We start from the raw sequence: 24,776 nt of genomic DNA, 5'->3' as shown, positions 1-24,776 counted from the left end.
TCAGGTTTCAATAGTAAGAGTTAGGATAAGTGTTGAAAAGAAGGTTAAAAGTTAAGGGGTTATGTGATTGTTATTCTTAAAGTTTGATTATTCTGTTCTTTTGTGTTTCTGCCCTTGCATCTAAGTGTTAACGTATTAAAACATGTGTTATATTATTCACACTTTAATAAGAAATTTAAAGTGGAAAAAACAATACTCAAGCTCATTATGAACTGATACTAGCTCACAAAAACTTCACCACCAAAAAATGTAAAAAGACCTGGCTGGTTGATACATCCGAGAGCCTCAAAAATTCTGAAGGATTTTATCAAGCATTGAAAATACTCTTCATGAATGTTAAAATTTAAAAGTAGCTTCCATAATGCTATCTTCTGGTTCCTATCCCCCCTTATAGGATATAGGATAAGGAACAATTCCTTTTGACAGTATGGTCCCATTAGGGTCAATAGGATTCTATTTTTCCTGTCTTGACAACTTATGTTAATAACATACTCACTTACTGATATGATTGTTATTCTTAACGTCTGTTTATTCTGTTCTTTTGTGCTTCTCTCCTTGCATCTAATTGTGAATGTATCAAAGGATTTGTTATATTCTTTATACTTTAAATTTTCTATTAAAGTGGAAAAAATTTAAGGGGTCACTTTAGGAGATAATTACAATGCATATCCAACTCCTCCAGCATAAAAAAGAAGGCCCAACAAACATGCGTCCTCTGCATCCTTCTCCACATCAAATTACCAGTTCCCTTCTGAGCTGAATGCTATAAGCAACAGCATTGCCTTTGATTCATTGCTTTGGCTGAATTTAAAAAAAACAAAGTTTAAATGTATCCATACAACAGCCAAGCCATTGGGCATTTCAAAGAAAAAACTGATTAGAGGAGACAGTATGAATTAACCATTTACAACGTTTTGTTTTAGGTTTGCCAGAAAACTGGAAAATGCAAACCTTTAAATGTTCCTAATGCTTTCCTTCTAGCGAAGGGATTACATAAACAGAATGTAATTTGCTTTCTTAAATGTAGGAATAATAGCTATAGATGGAAATAAATTTAATGATACTTATCCTATATACTAACCTCTTCATAGGAGTGTCATCTTCTGAAGTTTTAAATCTTCTTCTGTGTCTAGAAAGCTGAAATTGTTCATCACTAGACCCCAGCAGGAGAACCTTCATGTCATCTAAAACAGAAACACAGAAGACTTACAGAAGAGAAATAAGTAGTCCTTTGAATCTGCCTTTTAAAAAAACATTTTTTTTTTTACATACTGTATTCCAAGCCTGTTTAAATTCACGTACTATTGATTAAATCTCCATCTCTGCTGGAAGTCTGTTACCAAATCTTAACTGCTGTCTGTGTCCCTACTGAAGAGTTTCTGCCTGTCAGCAAGGCAGAAATCATAGGAAATCCTACCTTTTAGGTTGAATATATTTTTAGTCACTAATTTTTCACAAAGAGAAAAAGAAAAAACAAGGCAATAAGGGGTACATGAAATAAAAAAGGGGAAGGGGAATAAATGTTGAACACATATCAAAGTTACATAAAATGACAACTCAAGTGCCATAATTGATGATAAAACAATTCAATATGATGACTGGAGGAATAGATCAGGTGGAGAAAAAATGACAGAGTATAGAGGGGAGAGAAAAAGTAGAAGGGAAAAAAGAAGAGGGATAGAAAATACAGCATTCCTAATTACAATTCTATACATTATACAGTGCCTTGCGAAAGTATTCGGCCCCCTTGAACTTTTCAACCTTTTGCCACATTTCAGGCTTCAAATATAAAGATATAAAATTAAATTTTTTTGATAAGAATCACCAACAAGTGGGACACAATTGTGAAGTGGAACGAAATCTATTGGATAATTTAAACTTTTTTAGCAAATAAAAAACTGAAAAGTGGTGCGTGCAAAATTATTCGGCCCCTTTACTTTCAGTGCAGCAAACTCACTCCAGAAGTTCAGCGAGGATCTCTGAATGATCCAATGTTGTCCTAAATGACTGATGGTGATAAATAGAATCCATCTGTGTGTAATCAAGTCTCTGTATAAATGCACCTGCTCTGTGATAGTCTCAGGGTTCTGTTGAAAGCGCAGAGAGCATCATGAAGACCAAGGAACACACCAGGCAGGTCCGTAATACTGTTGTGGAGAAGTTTAAAGCCGGATTTGGATACAAAAAGATTTCCCAAGCTTTAAACATCCCAAGGAGCACTGTGCAAGCGATCATTTTGAAATGGAAGGAGTATCAGACCACTGCAAATCTACCAAGACCTGGCTGTCCCTCTAAACTTTCAGCTCAGACAAGGAGAAGACTGATCAGAGATGCAGCCAAGAGGCCCATGATCACTCTGGATGAACTGCAGAGAACTACAGCTGAGGTGGGAGAGTCTGTCCATAGGACAACAATCAGTTGTACACTGCACAAATCTGGCCTTTATGGAAGAGTGGCAAGAAGAAAGCCATTTCTCAAAGATATCCATAAAAAGTCTCATCTAAAGTTTGCCACAAGCCACCTGGGAGACACACCAAACATGTGGAAGAAGGTGCTCTGGTCAGATGAAACCAAAATCAAACTTTTTGCCCACAATGCAAAACGATATGTTTGGCGTAAATGCAACACAGCTCATCACCCTCAACACACCATCCCCACTGTCAAACATGGTGGTGGCAGCATCATGGTTTGGGCATGCTTTTCTTCAGCAGGGACAGGGAAGATGGTTAAAATTGAGGGGAAGATGGATGCAGCCAAATATAGGACCATTCTGGATGAAAACCTGTTGGAGCCTGCAAAAGACCTGAAACTGGGACGGAGATTTATCTTCCAACAAGACAATGATCCCAAACATACAGCAAAATCTACAAAGGAATGGTTCACAAATAAACGTATCCAGGTGTTAGAATGGCCAAGTCAAAGTCCAGACCTGAATCCAATCGAGAATCTGTGGAAAGAGCTGAAAACTGCTGTTCACAAACGCTCTCCATCCAACCTCACTGAGCTCGAGCTGTTTTGCAAGGAAGAATGGGCAAGAATTTCAGTCTCTCGATGTGCAAAACTGATAGAGACATACCCCAAGCGACTTGCAGCTGTAATCGCAGCAAAAGGTGGCTCTAAAAAGTATTAACGCAAGGGGGCCGAATAATTTTGCACGCCCCACTTTTCATTTTTTTATTAGTTAAAAAAGTTTCAAAAATCCAATAGATTTCATTTCACTTCACAATTGTGTCCCACTTGTTGGTGATTCTTCACAAAAAATTAAAATTTTATATCTTTATGTTTGAAGCCTGAAATGTGGCAAAAGGTTGAAAAGTTCAAGGGGGCCGAATACTTTCGCAAGGCACTGTATATAGGTCATATTGTCTCCATGATGATAATCCAAACTGAGGTACCTCCAGTGGGTGCTAAATCGCAATGGCGTTGAAAAATCCTGTAGAATATCATAGTGGGGCATATCCAGGTCATGTAAGAAGTCTCTTCCAGAGTTTATTGGAGGTAGAATAATGCAGCTACACATACCATAACTTGGTATGCTATTCCCACATATCCTTTTCTCTAGCCTGCATCTCCTTTGCATGGTGTCATTAAGTATATCAACCCACATTTGAAGAAGGGTAGTAACATTCGTCTTCCAAAATTTAGCAATAAGCTGACATGCAGCTGAAAGGAAGAATCTTAGGAGATTACATTTTTGGGATTTGACGGAGCCCCGGAGGATAGATAGAAGGGCAATTTTAGGGGAGGAAGAGTTTCCTCATAGATCTCATTTTAAATCTGAAATATTCATTTCCAGGAGGGGTGGATATGGTCACATTCCCACCATCCATGCAAATACGTTCCTCTTGTTCTATGACAGTGCCTGCTCCGTATCAGGGGTGCTCTGAAACATTCTGTTGATCACGAATGGGTCCTTATACCACAGAGAGAGTCATTTATAATTTTTCTCCTGCGCGTAGCCGGAGATTGAAGATTTGTGTGTAAAGGTAAAAGAGGTGTGCGAGTCACCTAATGGAACCTCTGTCCCCTGATCTCTGGACCATAGCCTTCTATAGGTGAACAATTCACTATGGGTATGGGAAAGGATCTCTCTATCAATCAAAGATAAGGTTGACCAGGAATCTGAGAGAGACTACACAATCCCTCAAAAGCTGTAAGAGATCTATGAATTTGTCTAGACAGATATAGGGATTTACAATACTTTGCAGAGCCTAGGCTTGTCAGACAGGCAGTAGGATGGGAGGGACCCCCCTCCCCCCATATGAGGTCTAAAAGAGCCTGATGGAGAATGCACAAATGTTCAAGCTGTGGGCTATGAATCCCTATCATAAGTACTGTACGCCGTGATTCCAATGTGGTCAGGGAGTGCTGGATTATCAAGAAAGAAAGCTAATGGTCTAGGGTCCGTGGACAGAGCATATTGCTCCCGACAATGATACCAAAGAAACAACATTACTAAAGTTAAAGGGGAAAATGTTGTGAAGTTGAAAAAATTTAGAGCTGTACCCCCACAACAGAGAACAAAGGTCAACTGGCGCCATATCCTGTTCCACCATCATGACGGATTTAGTTAACGGACAGGGAACCATTCCAGAAATCTAGAGAACGTGGCCGCAGCATGGTAAACTTCGAAGTCTGGTAAGCTGATACCGAAATCCTACCTTTGAGAGAGTTATAACAGCAAGGAGTGAGGGGAAATCTTCTAATAGGGACACATGTTCTGGAAATTTCCTTTCTTTTCCTGTTGTGTTTTCCAGACAAGATGTGAAGAGAAATCTCCCAACTAGGACACAGACAGCAAAACAAATCCTGATAGGGGGTTTAACCTTTCCCTACTCTATCAGAAATAAAAAAAAAATAAAAAAAAAAAAAACATTTTGGCTGTACACACACCTGCATTTATTTGAAATATTCAATTATCCCCCACCACTTCATAGTAAAAAAAGAAAAACTCAACCCTTTCCTTCTCAACCCATCCTGGACATTGTTATATCTGTTGTGATGACAGCTTCACTTTAATTAAACATCTTTAGAAACAAAACTACAATATTCAACATGTATATATTAACCTGTACTGATAAATTAAACACGTGTCCAGAACTGAAGGAGCATGGCAGTGTTTTAAATGCACAGAAAACAAGCTAAAATATAATTCTACAAAACCCTGCCAGATCCTATTTTAACAGCATGCACCACTGGATAAACATATCTGTTGTAATTTTCAGTAAACTGACACACACTCTTTCATATATATTAATGCTTCATTAAGTACAGACAGTGTTCTTGTAAAAGTGTCAAATGGCAGCATACAATATGGGCATTAACTCATTTCAAGTAGGAGCTCATCAGCAGTCTTTAATGTGTAAAATGTATGATTTGATACAATGCATGGGTTGTAGTAATTCTGGAATCAGTGGGCTGGATTTTCACACATAGTTTGAACAGTGAACAGAAATAGGATGCCATGCTTAAACTGCATCTAATTTTTATATTTTGCACTTCCACCCACATTCATTTCTCGAAAACTACTCATTTGCATACATTAAAAAATAGTACTGTCATTTAAAGTTAAGTTTTATACATAATGCCATAAGTCACTATTCTGAGGGGGAAATATGGATTACAGTAATATACTGTTTTTATGGGCAAAGCTTTACCACTTCCATCCACCTAAACATTCCTAATGGCGATAGAGACTGGCTTCATGATTGGAAAGTGGGAAGCCCCTCTAGCTACATACATGATATAACTGATAAAGGACAAGCAGGACAGTCCTGAGCCTTTTACAAACAAGTCTTTAAAAATTATTTTATATATACACACACACCGTATTTATCGGCGTATAACACGGACCAGTGTATAACACCCAATTTAAGAGAGAAATTTCAGGAAAAACATTTTTTATTTTTTTTAAATAAACCACTTTGAAGCAAAATAATGGTCAGTGAGAATCAATGCAGCCTGTTCTGAGTCCATCTCCCCCATCAATGCAGCTCACCATCTCTATTATGAAATCATTCCTCACTCCCTCTTGCGACTAGTGACCCCGGGAGCGGTGTGTATTAAATCACTTCTGGGGTCACAGCTGGCATTTCTCGAGGATGCAGCTCGCTGCTCTGTGAACTACTAGGATGCAGTACAAGAGGCTCATTCTACTTCCAAGTTTCTTCATTTGGAGACTAAAGAAAAGTCGTGCATGCCAGAGGCTGCGGTCACCAGCGTTTTGCACTAATGACTAAAAGATTACACATCCTAGAATGCCTCGGGACTGGAGCCAGCAGAGTAGGCGGATGGTCCAAAAAAACGTGTGTTCGGGGCAGGAAGGGGCTCCACAGATGATTCAGGAGGGGCGAGGTTGGGAGAGGGCTGTGGAGAGAGGCGTGATATGGGTACGGCCTTGGGTGTGGTCTAGCAGGGAAGGGTGGGAATACACTTGCGATGGGAATGACGTTTACGGACTAGAGGATTCTCTGGGAATCGGTCATCTGTTTCCTCGGCTCGCAGTCACATACACAGTCCCGCCTCCACCATCGGCATTAGACCAGCTCCTATGATAGACAGAACACTGGTTTAATGCTGGGGGCGGAGGCGGGATTGTGTGTGTGACGTGCGAGTGGAGAGGAAACGACAGCTCAGTGATTTCCGGCGGCACTCATCACCCTCCTTCCCCTCTGAGGTACGCTGTTGGCGTATAACACGCACCCACAATTTCCCCCCAATTTTCAGGGGATTTTTCAGGGGGAAAAAGTGCGTGTTATATGCCAATAAATATGGTATATATCCTCATGAGTTCTTTTTTGTTTTTTTTTGTTTTTTTAACTCTTAGCAATTTGTTCCATTACTTAGTGGCAGGTGGGCTAAAAGAGTAGGTAATGTCCAATGATTTGGCTGTGAAACAATTACTAAATATACAGTAGGACACTGAGCTTTCACTCAGGGAAAATGTCAGCCCAACAAATAAATCTTTTTTTGCCTGGTTTCACTTAACAAGTTCACATCTTAAAGGCAACCTGTGATTTTCCCACACGTAGCAGAATATACTAACATTTTCTTCACTACATTGTCTCTATTCTGTCACTGGGAGCAAGGAAAGGCTCTGAGATGTTCTTGTTAGATCTTACACATGGATGAGGGCTCTTTTCCTGTCCCTATGTGACAGTGATGACTCATCAAGCACCATCAAATGAGGGGTGGTGGGGGTGCTCCTCTTTACCTGACAACACTAAGTATTTTTTATCTTTTTTATCCTTAAAATTATACTAAAGTCTTATTGTTTTGTTAAAAATAACAAATATTTCATACTTACTGTACCTGCTCTGTGTATTGATTTTGCACATAGCAGCCCAGATCCTCCTCTTCTCAGGTCCCTCTTTGGAGCTCCTGGCCCCTCCCTTCTGTTGAGTGCCCCCACAGCAGCTTGCTATGGGGGCACCCGAGCCGAGGCTCCCTGTGTCCATTCAGACATGGAGCTGTGGCCCAGACCCACCCCCCACTCTCCTCATTGGCTGACTTTGATTGAACAGTGGGAGCCAATGGCACTTCGCTGCTGTCTCAGCCAATGAAGGAGTGTACTGGGCAGCCCAGTCTCTCATCCAACATCGCTGGATCCAGATGGGGCTCAGATAAGTATTCGGGGGGCTGCTGCACACAAAAGGCTTTTTATCTTAATGCATAGAATACATTAAGATAAAAACCTTCTGCCTTTACAACCACTTTAACTTCAAAGTTTCTTCATGCATTCTATGCATGAAGGTAAAAAAAAACCTTCTGTGTGCAGCAGCCCCCCAATACTTACCTGAGCAACCTCTTGATCCAGCAATATGCACAAGAGTCGTAGCTCTCCGAGGATTCTCACTCCTCATTGGCTTTGTGCATTGGTCAAAATCATTTGGTGGAGGTGGGATTATGGTGTGGGGTTACTTTTCAGGGGTTAGGCTTGGCCCCTTAGTTCCAGAGAAGGAAAGACCTGAGGCTTCAGCACACCAAGACGTTTTGGACAATTTTATGCTCCCAACTTTGTGGGAACAGTTTAGGGATGGCCCTTTCCTGTTCCAACATGACTGCACACCAGTATACAAAAAATGTCTATAACATGGATGAGCGAGTTTGGGGTGGAGGAACTTGACTGGCCTGAGTCCTGACTTCAACCCTATAGGATATTTTGGGGATAATTTAGAGCGGAGACTTCGAGCCAGGCCTTCTCGTCCAACATCAGTGTCTGAGCTCACAAATGCGCTTCTGGAAGAATGGTAAAACATTCCTATAGACACACTAATAAACCTAGTGAACAGCATTCCCAGAAGAGTTGAAGCTGTTATAGCAGCGAAGGGTGGGTCAACTCAATATTGAACCCTACAGACTAACACTGGGATGCCATTAACCGCTTGCCGACTGCGCTATGGCCGAATGACAGCTGCAGCAAGGTCGGATAACTCTGGGAGGGCGTACATTGACGTCCAACCAGAATCCCGCTCTCGTGTGCCCCCTGGGGCATGCACCTGGGAACATCCGTGACCGCGGGGTCCAGAGGACCTGGCAGATTACGGTAAACGGCCACTGACAGCGGCCGTTTACCACGTGATCACTCTGTCAAATGATGGAACGATCACTAGTAAACAAACCGACGTCATGTCCGGTTCCTCTCTCCCCTCCCCATACCTATTGGTACAGTGCGAGGGGAGAGGAGAGAGATCGGTGGCAGCAGTGCTGTGGGCTGGCTGTGTAGTGCCCCGCTGATATGTGTCCTCATCCAGCCATTCATTTATCCATACCCAGCCATCCTTGCTCAGCATACTCATCCAAACATCCATGCTCACCCATCCATACTCAACATACTCATCCATCCATCCATGCTCAGCCATCCATACTCAGCATACTCATCCATCCATGCTCAGCCATCCATGCTCAGCATACCCATCCATTCTCAGCATACTTATCCATCCATGCTCAGCCATCCATACTGAGCATACTCATCCATCCTCAGAAATACTTATCCATCCATCCATGCTCAGCCATCCCATCCACCCTCATCCATAATTAGCCACACCCATCCATAGCCAGCCAAACCCAGCAATACTCAGCAGTACCCAGCCATCCCATCTATATCCAGCCATACTCAGCCGTACCCATCTGTACTCAGCCGTACTCATTTATGCTCAGCCACCCCCATCTCATCCATCCCCATTCATGCCACATTGGCTATCATCCATGCCACTACAGTGCCTCACAAAAGTGTAATAGGTTTGAAACGTATGCCCCTAGGACACCTGACGGTGCTCCCTGCATGTTGGTCCTCTGTATGTGGCCACACTGTGGAAAAGTCTCACACATGTGATGTCACCGTACTCAGGAGTAGGAGAATCTATTTTGGGGTGTGATTTTTAGTATGTACATGCTATGTGTTAGAAACATTGTGTAAATGGACAACGCTGTGTCAAAAAAACGCGTTTTCATTTTCTTTACAAATTTTCCAAAAACTTGTAGAAAAAAAATGACATGTTAAAAAGACTCATTATCTCATAGATTATATATTGGGTTGTTTTCTTTTCAAAATTGGGTAATTTTTTGGACGTTTCCATTGTCCTGGTTCTCGAAGGCCTTCAAAAGTGTAATGCTGCGTACACGCGATCAGACTATCCGGTGGACTTGTGTGGACTTGTGTGTGGGCTCCGGCGGACGTTTTCTTTCCAAAAGTCTGGAGGATTTAGAAGTTGACTCAAAATTGTCCGCCGGACTGCCGATCCGGCCGTCTGTGCGCTAGTCCGCCAGACTTTTGAAGTAATCGGACTTGCCCACACACGGAGGAAAGTGCGTTCATTGTGAACGTGACTCCAGGTAGCCGGAACTAGCGAAGGAGGTCAATGTGGCCGCCTCCATTGGCGAGATTGACACCTCGCTAGCTCTGTCACCTGCTATGGACTTAAAGGGGAAGCCCTACGCCGAAAAAACTGTCCCCCCAAGTCCCCCCCAAAGTCCATTACAGACCCATATCCGAGCACGCAGCCCGGTCGGTCAGGAAAGGGGGTGGGGACGAGCGAGTGCCCCCCTCCTGAGCTGTACCAGGCTGTGTGCCCTCAACATGGGAGGTGCTTTGGGAAAGGGGGGCCACAGGGCCCCCCCACCCCAAAGCAGCTTGTCCCCATGTTGATGAGGACAAGGGCCTCCCGACAACCCTGGCCGTTGGTTGTCGGGGTCTATGGGCGGGGAGCTTATAGGAATCTGGGAGTCCCCTTTAATAAGGGGGCCCCCAGATGCTGGCCCCCCACCCTATGTGAATGAGTATTCCATATACCCCTACCCATTCACCCGGTGAAAAAAAATGTAAAGAAATAAAACACAACACGTTTTTAAAATTATTTATTGCACAGCCCCGGTGGTCTTCCGTCTTGGGGGGTCTTCTCGCCGGACTCCTCCACTATCTTCTGCTAGCTCTTTTACTGGCGGAGGAGCCCGGCTTTCTTCTTCGTCGCCGCCGTCTGGGGGTCTTCTTCCGACTTCAGGGGTCTTGTCCCCCTCTTCGGGGGTCTTGTCCCTCTCTTCGGATCTTCTTGACGGGTCTCCGCCTTCTTCTTTCAGCTCTTTTACTAGCGGTGGCCCGGTCTTCTGTCGCAGCCACCGCCTCTTCTTCCGACTTCAGGGGTCTTGTCCCCCTCTTCGGTTCTTCTTGCTGGGCCTCTGATTTCTTCTTCAAGCTCTTTTACTAGCGGTCTTCTGTCGCCGCCGCCTTCTCTTCTTCTTCCTTGAGATGTTGACTCGAAGCGCTCTCTGGCCAGGGTTGTCGGGAAGAGGCCCTTGTCCTCATCAACATGGGGACAAGGTGCTTTGGGGTCCCACCTTCTCCAAAGCACCCTCCCATGTTGAGGGCACGCGGCTTGGTACGGCTCAGGAGGGGGGGCACTCGCTCGTCCCAACCCCCTTTCCTGACCGTCCGGGCTGTGTGCTCGCATAAGGGTCTGTAATGGACTTGAGGGACCCCCACACTGTTTTTTCGGTGTAGGGTTTCCCCTTTAAGTCCATACCAGGTGAAGGGGATAGCGATGTGTCAATCTCGCTGATGGAGACGGCGACATTGACCTCCTTCGCTAGTTCCGGCTACCTGGAGCCGCGTTCAAAATGAACGGACTTTCCTCCGTGTGTGGGAAGGTCCGCTCATTCAGAAAGTCAGACGGACCTCCGCTTCAAAGTCTGGCAGTTTGTCCTTAGGACTAAGTCTACCAGGTAAGTCCGATCGTGTGTACGCGGCATAAGAAGTAGTCAAGAAATTATATGTGTAATTTATGCTCCAAAAATGCCTAATGGTGCTCCCTGCATGTTGGGCCTCTATGTGGCCACACTGTGTAAAAGTCTCACACATGTGGTATCACCATACTCAGGAGGAATAGTAGAATATGCTTTGGGGTGTAATTTGTGCTATGCATATGCTGTGTGTAAGAAATAACCTGCTAATATAACAATTTTGTGGAAAAAAAAGACAAAAAAATCTTGATTTTGCAAAGAATTGTGAGAAAAATTACAACTTTAAAAAACTTGCCATGCCTCTAACTAAATACCTTGGAACATCTACTTTCCAAAAAGGGGTCATTTGGGGGGTATTTATACTTTCCTGGCTTGTTAGGGTCTCAAGAAATGAGATAGGCTGTCAGTGTTTCAGGAGTGATCAAATTTCAGAAATTGGAACCATAGCTTGTGGACTCTATAACTTTCACAAAGACCAAATGATATACACCGATTTGGATTATTTTTACCAAAAAAGAAAAATGACAAATTTGCTAAATTTTATAACAAAAACCAAGAAAAATTTATTTTATTTTTACAGAATCTTCGGTCTTTTTTCTTTTATAGCGCAAAAAATAAACCCAGCGGTGATTAAATACCACCAAAAGAAAGCTCTATTTGTGTGGAAAAAAAGGACAAACATTTCATATAGGTACAGTGTTGCATAACTGAGTAACTGTCATCCAAAATGTGAGAGCACCGAAAGCTGAAAATTGGTCTGGTTAGGAAAGGGGGTTAAGTGCCCAGTGGTCAAGTGGTTAAAGTTCATGAGTTCATGTGTCTATAAAGGCAGGCATCCAAATACTTTTGACAATATAGTGTATATATACAGGATCCCAAAAAAGTGAGTACACGCCTCACATTTTTGTAAATATATTATATCTTTTCATGTGACAACACTGAAGAATCGACACTTGCTAGAACCTAAATTTGTATAGCTTGTATAACACTGTAAATTTGCTGTCCCCTCAATATAATTTCATCACACAGCCATTAATGTCTAAACCGCTGGCAAAAAAAGTGAATATACCCAAAGTGAAAATGTCCAAAGTGGGCCCAAAGTGTCAATATTTTGTGTGACCACTATTATTTTCCAGCACTACCTTAACCCTCTTGGGCATGGAGTTCACCAGAGCTTCACAGGTTGGCACTGGAGTCCTCTTCCACTCCTCCATGACAACATCACAGAGCTGGTGGATATTAGAGACCTTGCGCATTTCCACAGATGCTCAATAGGGTTTAGGTCTGGAGACATGCTGGGCCAGTCCATCCCCTTCACCCTCAGCTTCTTTAGCAAGGCAGTGGTCATCTTGGAGGTGTATTTGGGGTCGTTTTGTTGGAATACTGCCATTCGGTCCAGTCTCTGAAAGGAGGGGATCATGCTCTGCTTTACTATGTCACAATACAATATGTCACAATACATGTTGGCATTCATGGTTCCCATAATGAACTGTTGCTCCCCAGTGTCGGCAGCACTCATGCAGGCCCAGACCATGACACCCCCACCACCATGCTTGACTGTAGGAAAGACACACTTGTCTTTGTACTCCTCAACTGTTTGCCGCCACACACGCTTGACACCATCTGAATCAAATAAGTGTCAGACCACAAGACATGGTTCCAGTAGTCCTTTGTCTGCTTGTCTTCAGCAAACTGCAGGCTTTCTTGTGCATCATCTTTAGAAAAGGCTTCCTTCTGGGATGACAGCCATGCAGACCAATTTGATACAGTGTGCGGAGTATGGTCTGAGCACTGAGAGACTGACCCTCCACCCCTTCAACTTCTGTAGCAATGGTGGCAGCACTCATATGTCTTCCAAAGTCAACCTCTGGATATAATGCTAAGCAGGTGCACTCAACTTCTTTGATTGACCATGGCAAGGTGTGTTCTAAATGGAACCTGGCCTGTTAAACCGCTGTATGGTCTTGGCCACTGTGCTGCAGCTCAGTTTCAGGGTATTGGTAATCTTCTTATAGCCTAGGCCATCTTTATGTAGAGCACAAAAAAAACTAACTACTAAGCTTGGAAGACTGTAACGGTACCACTGGGTAAAAAACAACATTGTTTATTATACAGAGTAAAATTGTTGAACAAGCATGAACAAAATGTACATATGTACTACAAACAAGTCAGAAAAGAAAGAAAGCACAAAGATATGTTCTTCTTAGTGTTGATTCTCACCACCCCCACTGCACTGGGGGATGAGAGACTCGCTGTGGCTTTGATGCAGATTGCGCTTCATGGTACATAGCCCGCTTCTTAAAAAATGGGGGTAAATGTGGGTGCGTCTAATGGAGAAAATACTAACCAGGCCACCCCCACATGTCACCGTGTTACATACCTGGCTGGGGGAACGACCGCAGAAGGGAAGCAGCCGGCGCCGTCTCCTGGATCTCGCAGGGGGTCAGACTTGTCCACGGTGGCAGCAACCATCATGTTTGGGCCCGACCGGGCCCCAGCAGCATACATGAGATCATCATATAGCAAGGGAAGGGTGCCCGGCCAGAGTAGAAGCCCAGAATGCTTTGCAGCAGAAGAGCAGTCCCTGCACAACTGCTACTATAATGTTTTCCGCATTGGTCCCTCACCAAGTCCCTTCCAGTCCCTTGCCTTGCCTAAAGACATTACTAAACTAAAACAACAATAACTGTGATTACTGAATACTGTGCATACTGCAACACTGACTAGGCGCTCAGCATCCCCATTGCAGGGACCAGGTGCTCAGCCATCCACTGCAGGGACCAGGTGCTCAGCCATCCACTGCAGGGACCAGGTGCCAGCCCAGCTACCCAATCATGGGACCAGGTGCCAGCTCAGCCACCCACTGCATTGACTAGGTGCCAGCCACCCACTGCTGGGACCAGGTGCAAGCTCAGCCATCCACTGCAAGGACCAGGTGATAAGAGTGGAGGAAACAGGAGGATCAGCTGCAAAAAGCAAATAAATGTAGGCACACTTTTCCTGGGCATGCTGCAAAGTGGCCCCCGTTACACGTGGACATGAAAGAATGGATTACACGTCACCAGAATAATGGCTTCTCGGTCTCTACAAAAATTATAATATATGAAGCCAAATGCTTTGCTGTAAAGAAAGGCATTCAGGATTTTACTGGATCATCGTGGTGCTACAGATTTATGAGGTACTGTGACCTTGTTATGTGCACCAAAACTAGAATTGCGTGAAAAATGCCAAAAGAATATGAATCTAAGAGTCTGTCGTTTCATACATTTTTAATTGATGCTAGGAAGAAAAATGGTTTTGAAATTGGCCAGATTGGGAATATGGATGAAGTCCCACTAAACTTTGACGTGCCATCGAATAGGACTATCGATCTCAAAGGTGCCAAAACGCTAACCGTGAAAACCTCAGGACATGGCAAAACACATTACACAGTTGTGATGTCTGGCTGTACTGCACCAAATTGCCGCCCATGTTAATTTTCAAAAGGAAAACCTTTCCGAAACAAGTGAATCCACAAGGAGTTGTACATGTTCATGAGAAAGGATGGATAAAAAAGGAATGAGAGTATGGGTTAAAAAAGTGTGGTCCAAACGTCCTGGAGGGCTTCTGAAAAAATCTGCCTTATTAGTGCTTGACCAGTATAGAGCACATATTAGCGAAACTACCAAAAAGTGCTTTAAAGCAGTGAAGACTCATCTAACTGTAATTCCTGGGGGTCTTACCAGCCAGTTGCAACCTCTCAGCGTTTCCATCAACAATCTATTTACAGTCTTTATGCGAGAAGAGTGGAACAAATGGATAGCTGCTGGTAATTATGATCTGACACACCTACTGGACGAATGAAGAGGCCCACTATCACTCAAGTTTGTGAATGGGTGAAATCATCATGGCGCTCAATGAAGGAGGAAATCGATGTACAGTCATGCAACAAATGTGGCATTAGCAATGCCTTAGATGGAACTGAAGATTGTATCATATATGAAGACAGCAAAGAAAGTGATGTCAGTGATTGTGAGCAACCGAGTTTCATAAAATTCTGACACTAGCGATGAGGAGTTTTTGGGGTTCCCAGAAAACTAGAAGAGTACTCAAACCCTAAAGTCTCTACTCATTTGTTCATGACAGTGATGATGGTTCTTAATGCCATTGTTGACTGCTGTTCACTTTACATGGTTGAAATATTGTTCTGTTATATTTTACTAAAAAAATTAGTACACCATTTGGTTTAGAATATTTTTTCTCTTGTTTTCCTCCTCTAATTTCTAGGTGTGTCTTATGGTCAGGTGAGTCTTATGGTGCTAAAAATATGGTATATATCAGTTACAGTCACATTTTGTCACTCAGTATAGCAGCTCAATAATGTTACCGCATACCTTGAAGAGGAAGTAAACCCCGGTCGATTGTTCTTATTTTTTCAATTTTCACATACAATAGCTTATTACAAGGGATAATAGATTGAAATCGGACAAAAACGAGGTCTGTAAATACCTAATTTAGGCTCTTTGTAATCGCTTCATTTCCGGGTATTGTCCACGCCATTGTTTGTGCTGTCTGCTGAATCTGTTCTGGACGTCACTTCCGCCCTTATTCTGTTTCCCTTTCGAAATCTCGCGCATGTGCCATAGCAGGAAGGAGATAATCAGAGCAGCATTGCAAGACTTCTCCTCTGAGCCGTTCAGAGGGGAAGCTCATTCATAGAAATGTACCGACATGCAGGGAATACAGAAATGGCACACTTTAGGTGCCGTTAATGAAACATCCTACTATGCAATCGTGCATTACGTCATTTTCGATTACAGGACGACTTACATGGAAACTACAGCAGTGAGTACACTTTCACAGGCAGCGATCAGCTGCCTGTGGTATCTACATTATGAAGAGCTAAAGTTGTCTCAGAGGGTTTACAACCACTTTAAGGTTTATGCAAAAACCTTCTGAGTGGAAGGCATAGTGCATACACAATATATGGGAGAGCCAAGCTCCTGTGAGACCATGTGGAAATGTCTGAAACAATATATCATATGGGTAACCCAATAACAGGTATAGTAAGTCAACATAATACCATATATAATGTATTGTGGCCAAAAGGATGCCACAATGTAGGGTCCCTCAAGGTTACAATCTACACCCCTACTCCCCAGTTTAGAAATACAAATAAAAATAACTTAAACTGCCAGTAAATTGCTGGCAATACTAGAGGCCACACTCACCGTCCTTACAAGGCTCTTGCAAAAAATGACACTAAAGTCGGATACTTACCCATCGTTCTTTATACTTCAGACTATGGCCTATGTCAGATGGGCAAGACTCTGAAAGATGCGATGCAGAGTGACCAGCCAGAAGTTCCTCAGTGACAGTGCTCTGTATCCAAATGACTCCTAAATCCCCTTGTGCAGCAAAGACCCCAAACACACCTCCAAGACGACCACTGCCTTGCTAAAGAAACTGAGGGTAAAGGTAATGGACTTGCCAAACAAGTCTAAAGACCTAAACCCTATTGAGTATCTGTGGGGCATCCTCAAACAGAAGGTGGAGGTTCACAAGGTCTCTAACATCCACCAGCCCTGTGATGTCGTCATGGAGGAGTGGAAGAAGACTCCAGTGGCAACCTGTGAAGCTCTGGTTAACTCAGCCCAAGAGTGCTGGAAAATAATGGTGGCCACTCAAAATATTGACACTTTGGGCCCAATTTAAACATTTTCACTTAGGGGTGTACTCACTTTTGTTGCCAGTGGTTTAGACATTAATGGCTGTATGTTGAGTTATTTTGAGGGGACAGCAAATTTACATTGTTATAAAGCTGTACATTCACAACTTTATATTGCAGCAAAGTGTCATTTCTTCAGTGCTGTCACATGAAAAGATATAATAAAATATTTACAAAAATGTGAGGGGTGTACTCACCTTTGTGAGATACTATATACATCACATAATCTCTGTCCTCAGCTGCTAGCTAAGAGGCTCTGAGAGATTGGGGTGGTAAAACAGAAATGCACTGAAATACTTTTCTTCTCAGAGAATGGCTATACAGGGAGGCATGTCAGCACATGTCTTGGCATTGGAGGACAGGCAAGCTGTTCTCCCAGCACAGCCAGAAACTGACCAAACTGGGATGAATGTGCTCTCATGTCTGGCATGGTCAGTTTGAAATAGGAAAGCAGGAGGACAGGTATTTCACATAAAGGAAGCAACACACGCATAAAAAAAAAAAGAATACTTTTTAACATAAGTACATGGTGCAAGAGACACATACTGTATCAGGAATATGAAATGTTGGGGTAACATATTCTTTAATTACTATTTGATTAAAGAAACAGCTGAACTGAATCTACAAATGTTTATTTATATGAGGGTATCAGACTTCAGTGCTTACACTAGAGACAGGTGGTGTTCTTATTGCATACCCCTCTGTTTGTAGCAAATGTGGCTGAGTTTTATTTAAGGGCCGGTTCACACTGCGGCGCGAGGCGAGGCTAACAGTAATACCAAACAAATAGGAAGAAACTTTCAACTAGATATGAAACTACAGACATAGAAAGTAAAAGACCAGAAAGGATTTACATACTTGATTTTAAAGCATTTAGCTCTTTTTCCAGGACAGCTAAAGTCTCTCTTTCATTTTCATCTTCAAAGAGATGGTCATGTCTGTCTGCCGAGTCAATAAACTCGATCTCTAGGATCTCTGAGGCAGCCCTGGACATTGGTCTTTCTCTTGCAGTGCTAGGCCTTGAATGGTTCAAAGGTCCAGATACTCTGTGCAGTGAGTTGGCAGAAAACGCTCTTCCAGTGTGAATTCCTGTAATGGTTATAATAATATTAGGTAGAAATCATTACCTGTTTTTTCCCATTTTTGTTAACTCTGCATTAAACACTATACATTTAAATATATTATGCTGGTACCTTCTTTTTGCACATAGTGATTTTTATAAACTAGGAGATACCTGGAATACATCAAAGGGCCTTTCAGTCAGTCTCCCAGGCAGAAAGAGTTACATTCTGATCATTAACTGGCATAGGGGACTGGAATGGAAGAAATTAATGTAAAGCTATGCATCATTTAACCTGCAGGAAAGGCTGTAACATTCTGGGACCAGAAGTGTACCCAGGGAGCCCCCTGGACAACTATTAGACAAGCTAGGTGGAGGTCAAATGGTACTCAATGTTGATGAGGCCAAAGGAGCACTGCGATTACCTGGAAACATGAGATTCTAAAAGTGCCAAGACTGGTAAGTGTGATTCTCTTCCTTTCCATTAAGTTTGGAAATACAATCTTCATACATTCCACTGGACTGTACAGAGTGGTCCAGCCCTCTGCTTGCTGTTTCTTAGTATATGTGGCAGCAGGTTCCATTTGCTTAAATGCAGGGTTTTTTTTTTTGCTCTTAGGGATCAATGACCATGGGACATATTTGATTTTCACTGACCATCGATGCCATGACATTTTTTTTTACTCAACTTACCACTGGTCACATTCTAAACTTCCCAACAGTCTAAAGGACACTGAACTGGTCCTTTGTTTAAAATATATATAAGCACCCTAGTGTATAGAGCCCAGATGCAATTGTTTTCCTACAAGGGACTACTAAAGCTCAGAAGTTTGAGCTCTTAAAAGTGGGAGATAATTATTTGAGGTTTTATATGAGACTGGGCTGCCAGGCAATAGTACAGAGTCTTTCCTCTTACAAAAAAAAACATATGATAAAAAGATATGCACTTAGTTACTATACTTCAAGAGAAATTTCCACTTAATCAAATTAATGATAGTAAAAAATATGGGGAATGACATTTTCTGAGCTACTGACCTGGAATTAGTATGTAGTTCAGGAAAGCAATATTAAAGTGTGAAGTTTTTATGTACATGTTTCTGGGTCAGTAATTTTGAGTATTGAAGCAAAGGGGTCAGCATAGCAGCAGGGAATGAGAAGTCTGCAATTGCATCCTCCCTGTTTTTTTCATATGACAGTCTGCCTATATTTTCATGTTAACAAATAAGCCATAATGAGGTTTATATACAAAAATGTACACAGGATAGTTTTGAGCTATTAATAAGGATTGATAGGGTACATGAACACAACACATAGGATTCTTTTACTCTGGGTCTTTGGTGCAAAACATATCAAAAAGCCTGGGGAACGAGTTGTCTTCTCTGCACATTATCCCCAGTGCCCATAATAGTAAATGCTGAATGTCAGCTTCAGTGAATGAGATTATAGAATAGCTATATTAGTTCTGGATTACATGTCACTGTAGGGTAGACATTTTGGCTATTACAAAACAAAGTCAGCATATCTGAAGGACACTAGAAGGAAATGTCAAATTCTCCATGGAGGTGAAAATAGTAATCATGCAATTCTAAAGGAGATAAAGATATATATTATAAACATAACTTGTTTTAAGGTAACATTAAATGTATACTTGTCCTAACAAATAATGTGCATACAAAGACAGTGTAGATGTAATAAAAATCTTGCTAGGTGTTCTTTATTACCATATTTAGATCAACTTTATGCACATATTTAGAAGTTTTGCTTATAACAATAATTACATGCAAAATATTTGTCTCTAACATAAAAGTATCCATTATAAATATAGTGCTGGGGAATGATGTTGGAGCTATTATTGACATCCGCATTAATTACACATAAGAAGCAACCTGGTTAACGCTGTCTGGAAAGTGCCAAAATGAGTAGACTGATTTTCTAGGGGTATGGTTTGCATCTCATTGAAAATGAATTAAGTTTTGTTGACATAGATGCCTTGTATACACTTATTTGGACCGAAATTCTACTGAAGTACAACGTAGCAATAAATATCAGAGCTCTGTAAGTGAATTTCAGTGATTAGTTGGCAGCAATATACAGTGCAGAAATACTGTAGTCCATAAGTATTGCTTTGCATTACAGTACAATCCAATCATGACCCTTGCATTACTTATCTGATATTATATTTCCTGCTGCCTACCTTTAATATTATAATGGTTCTCAAATGTTTCATGTCGGCAACCACATGGTAAGTCTTTTATGTTAAGGAAGATGACCTTTATTATGGGGATATTTTTCATACTGTAAACGTGTATTGTAAAGTAGACATTAATCCATACAATTTGACTTGTATTGCAAATACTTTTATTACTCCTACTGATTAACATTGCCCATTCTAATGCTTAACAATGTCCATTCTGGATAGAGAGGGGTCATGATAACAAAAGTAATTTAATATCAAGAGAGGTGATGTGGATTAGCAATGCAACATCCACTGATATTTGAGAGGTCAACACATTCAAAAGGACCTCCACCTCACTGGAGAGATAGCTGTTATCATAGCCTGGTGCTCCCTCAGCATGTTGCCCGATGCTGGATCAGGGCAGCTCTGCATTTCTTGTGCTCACTGGTACCCCTTGCAGGCCACACAAACGTCTTGCCAATGTTGCTAGAAATGACAACAGTTGCATTTGCACAGGACACACTCACTTTCTCCTGAGCCATTGCTCCTTTGGTGCCCTGGCCTCCCGGTGATACCCAATGAGCCGCATTTTCCGATACTAGGATTATAGTTCTGGGAGCTCAGAGACTCCAGGGGACAGGGCTAGGTTGGTGGTGCTGTATGCTCACAGCTAGTCAGTGTGACTGCTCCCTGCACCAGGGTGATGACTGGAGACAGAAAAAGATGTCTTCCTTCACTGGCTTTAATTGAGGTTTGATTCTTTGTGACCTGCGTCCATCAGCTGAAAACCAGTTTGTGAAGGAAGACTTCCTCTGCTGTGTCCAGGGATTGTGGGTATGTGCTGGGGGCAGTGAGCCATTTAGTTTATCAGCAGCGCTGCTGAATGGGGTGTGTGGAGATAAGGAGTGAACGTCTGTGTGGGAATGGAGGAGGGCGGTGAATGTATTTGATCCATAGCTCCCTGCTGGCTCCTCCTTGACTTGGTTACCCTTTTGCATCCACGTAGCAGGCTGACAGAAAAAAACTCAGTGCAGAGGGTTTCTACCAGACAGTGGGCTCTAAGGACCAAGTCACACACTGCATGTCCTGCTATACCATCTCTTCAGACTAGAGAGCCAGGAGTGGAAAAAAGTCTGTATTGAGGCTAATTTAGGGGGAGAGTCTGAACTGGGAATGTTGTATACTGGTACTGGTATACTGTTTTATCAACTTCTAAACCAGTGGAGTATCATCCCTAGGTGCAACGTATGCACCGCACCCATAGCTGAGACATGTGTCAGGCACTACAGCTGCGCCTGTCACTAAGTACATACAGCGCCACTAAACCTGGATTCTCCTCCCTCCACTTCTCCCAGCACTCTCGCTTAGTGTGCTCCAGTGCTGCTCGCAAAAAAGATGTCTACTGTATGGGGTAGAGGCAGGGAGGGGGTGAGAACAGTGTCTGCAGAATGGTGGGAGGCCAGTACTGCTGCTGTGTGCCTGTAGTCAGCGTAAGTTGCTCCATGCATGCCCCTGCCCAGTGGCCTCTGTAATGCTGGAGCAATGACTATGGACCATATACATTCCTACCATCTGCATTCTTCCCCCTGCACTAACTACCCACTGCCATACACTCTGTACTCCTCTCCTGTGTATACTCCCCACTGCCATACACTTTGCACTCCTCTCCTGTATATACTACCTGCCGCCATACACTCCACACTCCTCCTGTATATTCTACCCACCACCTTACACTCTGCTCTCCTTTCCAGTATATACTATTAGCCACCATACAAACTGCACTCCTTTCCATGTACATACCACCTGCCACCATAGTCTTAACACTCCTCTCCTGCACATACTTCCCACCACCATACACTGCACACTATACATTACCCATTTAACATTACGACATTCTAACCACAACCCAATATTTAGTGCCGTTTAAACCACATCCACCGTTCGCCACAGCACTCTAGGTACTCCACATTATTATTTTCTCTATGCCTAGCGCCCACTTTTGATGTTGCACACGGGCCCACTGATTTCATGATATGCCCTGCACTGAGTATTTGGTTCTGTATTTTTATATTCTCCAGCAGGAAAAAAGGTTTGGAGATTAGTTAATTTCATCTAAAATTGTCCCTACAGTAAGTAACTGAAAAAGAAACAACAGACTATAGGCTCCGTTTTGAAAATGACTTGCATAAAAGATTTAATGTTCAATGCAGGATGCGCAAGTATCACATTTGTACCAAAGTACAAAAAAATCATACAGAAGTTATTTCCAATTATACTAGAACTGTTCTTGTGTCATAAAACAACCCCTTATTAGCCTAATTATTTTGTGATTTTTTTTTTTATTTAGCAGAAAAAAACAGACATCAAAAAAATAAAAATAAAAAAGTGAAATGACAATGCACAAATATAGATTAAAGTACACAAAGAAACGCATAACAATTACAAAACATACAACTAAATCATCCCACATATCTCCCCACCCCCCAAAAAAAGATGCACCCTCTATTTTTTCCAAGATCATTTCTTGTAAGCACTAGTGAGCAAAACTGAGTTTATACTTTGGTTAAATTTCACTTTGCTCACCCTTACTGCGTTGTAATACATGGTACAATTAGAACATCGGTGTAAACACAGATGACTTTAATATTTGATACATTGCAATAATTTATGCAGTATATTGTAACTGTTGGTTCTTTAAAACAACTTTGATTGCTTCTAGGGTCATTACCAAAGGGGGCAGAGGACTATGCATTATTCGGTATGCTGAAGGCAGGAGAACTATAAAACATTAGACATGGGGGAGAAGGTTCATATAATTTGAAATGTCTGGGAGGAGGAGAGGAATTGAGAGCAGCCTAATACTCTGAGGACAGGAAATCAGTGACTGATACAAGGAATAAAAAAATACATCAGAATTATATTAACTTCATATTAACATGTGTAGGAAGTGATGGATGGTAAGTAAAATAGCAGTAATGAAGCAGAGCAGTAAAATTGTCAAAGTTGAAGTCTCTCTGGATAAGGTGGTGAAAAAGTTATTATGAAAGAACAGTTTGTGCCTTGTTTAGGACAGTATACAAATGAAGATTTTCTACAAAAAGACATAATGCCATGTAACTAATGTGCACTACTAATATTTTAATATATTATGTTGTTTAAATTATTAACAAAAGATGGCATCAGTTAGAAAAGAGGTGTGCAAGTGTGGATGCAAACCAGTTGGCATCATAGACAGTGCATTGTTAGCCTCAAATTTTTAAATATACAATTCACCTCAGTACCTATCGTGAGACTCCACGTAATGATATAGATGCTGAATGCAAATCTATAATAATGAAAGAAGGGAAAATAAGAAACCCATAGCAACAAAGCTTCAGGCTTCACTACTAAAGTGATTGAACAGGTAATTTTTTTATTTTTTTTACTTTAAGGCACTCTATGCATTAAGGTAAAAGATCTTCCGTGTGTTCGATGGGAGCTTGTTTTTGGAAATTCCGAGTGTGTGTAGGTTGAATTGGACATTTTTTGTCAGAATTTCCGCTCAAAAAAAATTTGAGAGCTGGTTCTCAAATTTTCCACCTACAAAATCCGTTGTCGGTAATTCCGAGCGGGTGTACACAATTCCAATGCACAAAATTCCACGCATGCTCTGAATCAATTACGAGATGGAATCGCTTGGTCTGGTAAAACTACTGTTCGTAATGGAGATAGCACATTCGTCACACTGCAAATGTTGAAATCTTTTAATGCAGTGCATTCTTTTCTTTATAATACTAGAATAATGAAGTTGTTTTGCTGCTGATAGTCACAGATTTCTGACAAACTGATTTCTTTATTATTTCTTGTGATCTCATGAATAATATTTTTTTTCCACCAGATCTCCAGAATATTTTTTTTTACTTTTGTTTATAGTAATCTTTTTTTTTTAATCTCCTGTTTTTTATTTTTTTTTCTAGTGATCTCCATAATATTTTTATTCATTTTGTGTGTCAAGTTACCACAACACAATTATTATCTTGTATGTTTTAACCTCAAAGAGATTGGTTGGTGTTGGTGTCCCTTGTTAATTTGACATTGTCTTTTTGAAATGTACCTGCCTACTCACAAAACAAACTGTCCTTTTTTAATTTTATCACATAGCCAGTGATTTTGGACAAAAAAAGTATACATTTATTAGGAGGCATAACAAAATAAAGAGGAAGGCAACGCTAGATAAACTGGTGAAATTAGTGAAGCCTTTGAACCCCAGGGCACACATCAACAATTTGACAGGCAAAATTGGGAGCCTGAGGAGTCTATTTAATAGGGAACACAATCTGGTCCTGGACTCCAAGAGATCAGGAACAGCAGCAGGTGTCTTCCTTACAAGCTTCCTTCCACACTTGCTTCCAGGCTGTGGCTCTGGTGTTGGAGTTGTGGCAGGAGGTGGAGGATGGTCCAACTCACAGGTGGATTTTGCTTGTTCTGCTTGTTTTGCTTGCTTTGCCCCTCAACCCCTTATTTAGGGCCATATATATATATATATATCACTTCCCCACAAAAGAGGCGTTGGCCCACCTCCATTTCCTGCATTTTGTTGGCAGCCATAGGCCTCAAAA

The 24,776-nt window shown here is 41.9% G+C and overlaps 1 protein-coding gene across 1 annotated transcript in view; it reads right to left on the bottom strand.

Annotated features, from left to right (window-relative positions):
• Positions 1 to 24,776, bottom strand: part of ZBBX (zinc finger B-box domain containing) — a 350,269-nt gene that overhangs the window by 4,917 nt on the left and 320,576 nt on the right. Inside the window, exons 18-19 of the mRNA XM_077488037.1 lie at positions 17,801 to 18,031; positions 1,082 to 1,184 (exon numbers count right to left, since the gene is read on the bottom strand). Coding sequence (XP_077344163.1) covers positions 1,082 to 1,184; positions 17,801 to 18,031 — 334 coding nt within the window. The remainder of the gene's footprint in view (positions 1 to 1,081; positions 1,185 to 17,800; positions 18,032 to 24,776) is intronic.

Source organism: Lithobates pipiens, unplaced genomic scaffold, assembly GCF_037356315.1.
Source record: "Lithobates pipiens isolate NorthernLeopardFrog02 unplaced genomic scaffold, aLitPip1_a1.2 Scaffold_18, whole genome shotgun sequence".
Taxonomy (NCBI): domain Eukaryota; kingdom Metazoa; phylum Chordata; class Amphibia; order Anura; family Ranidae; genus Lithobates; species Lithobates pipiens.
This window is presented reverse-complemented; position numbering and strand designations above follow the sequence as displayed.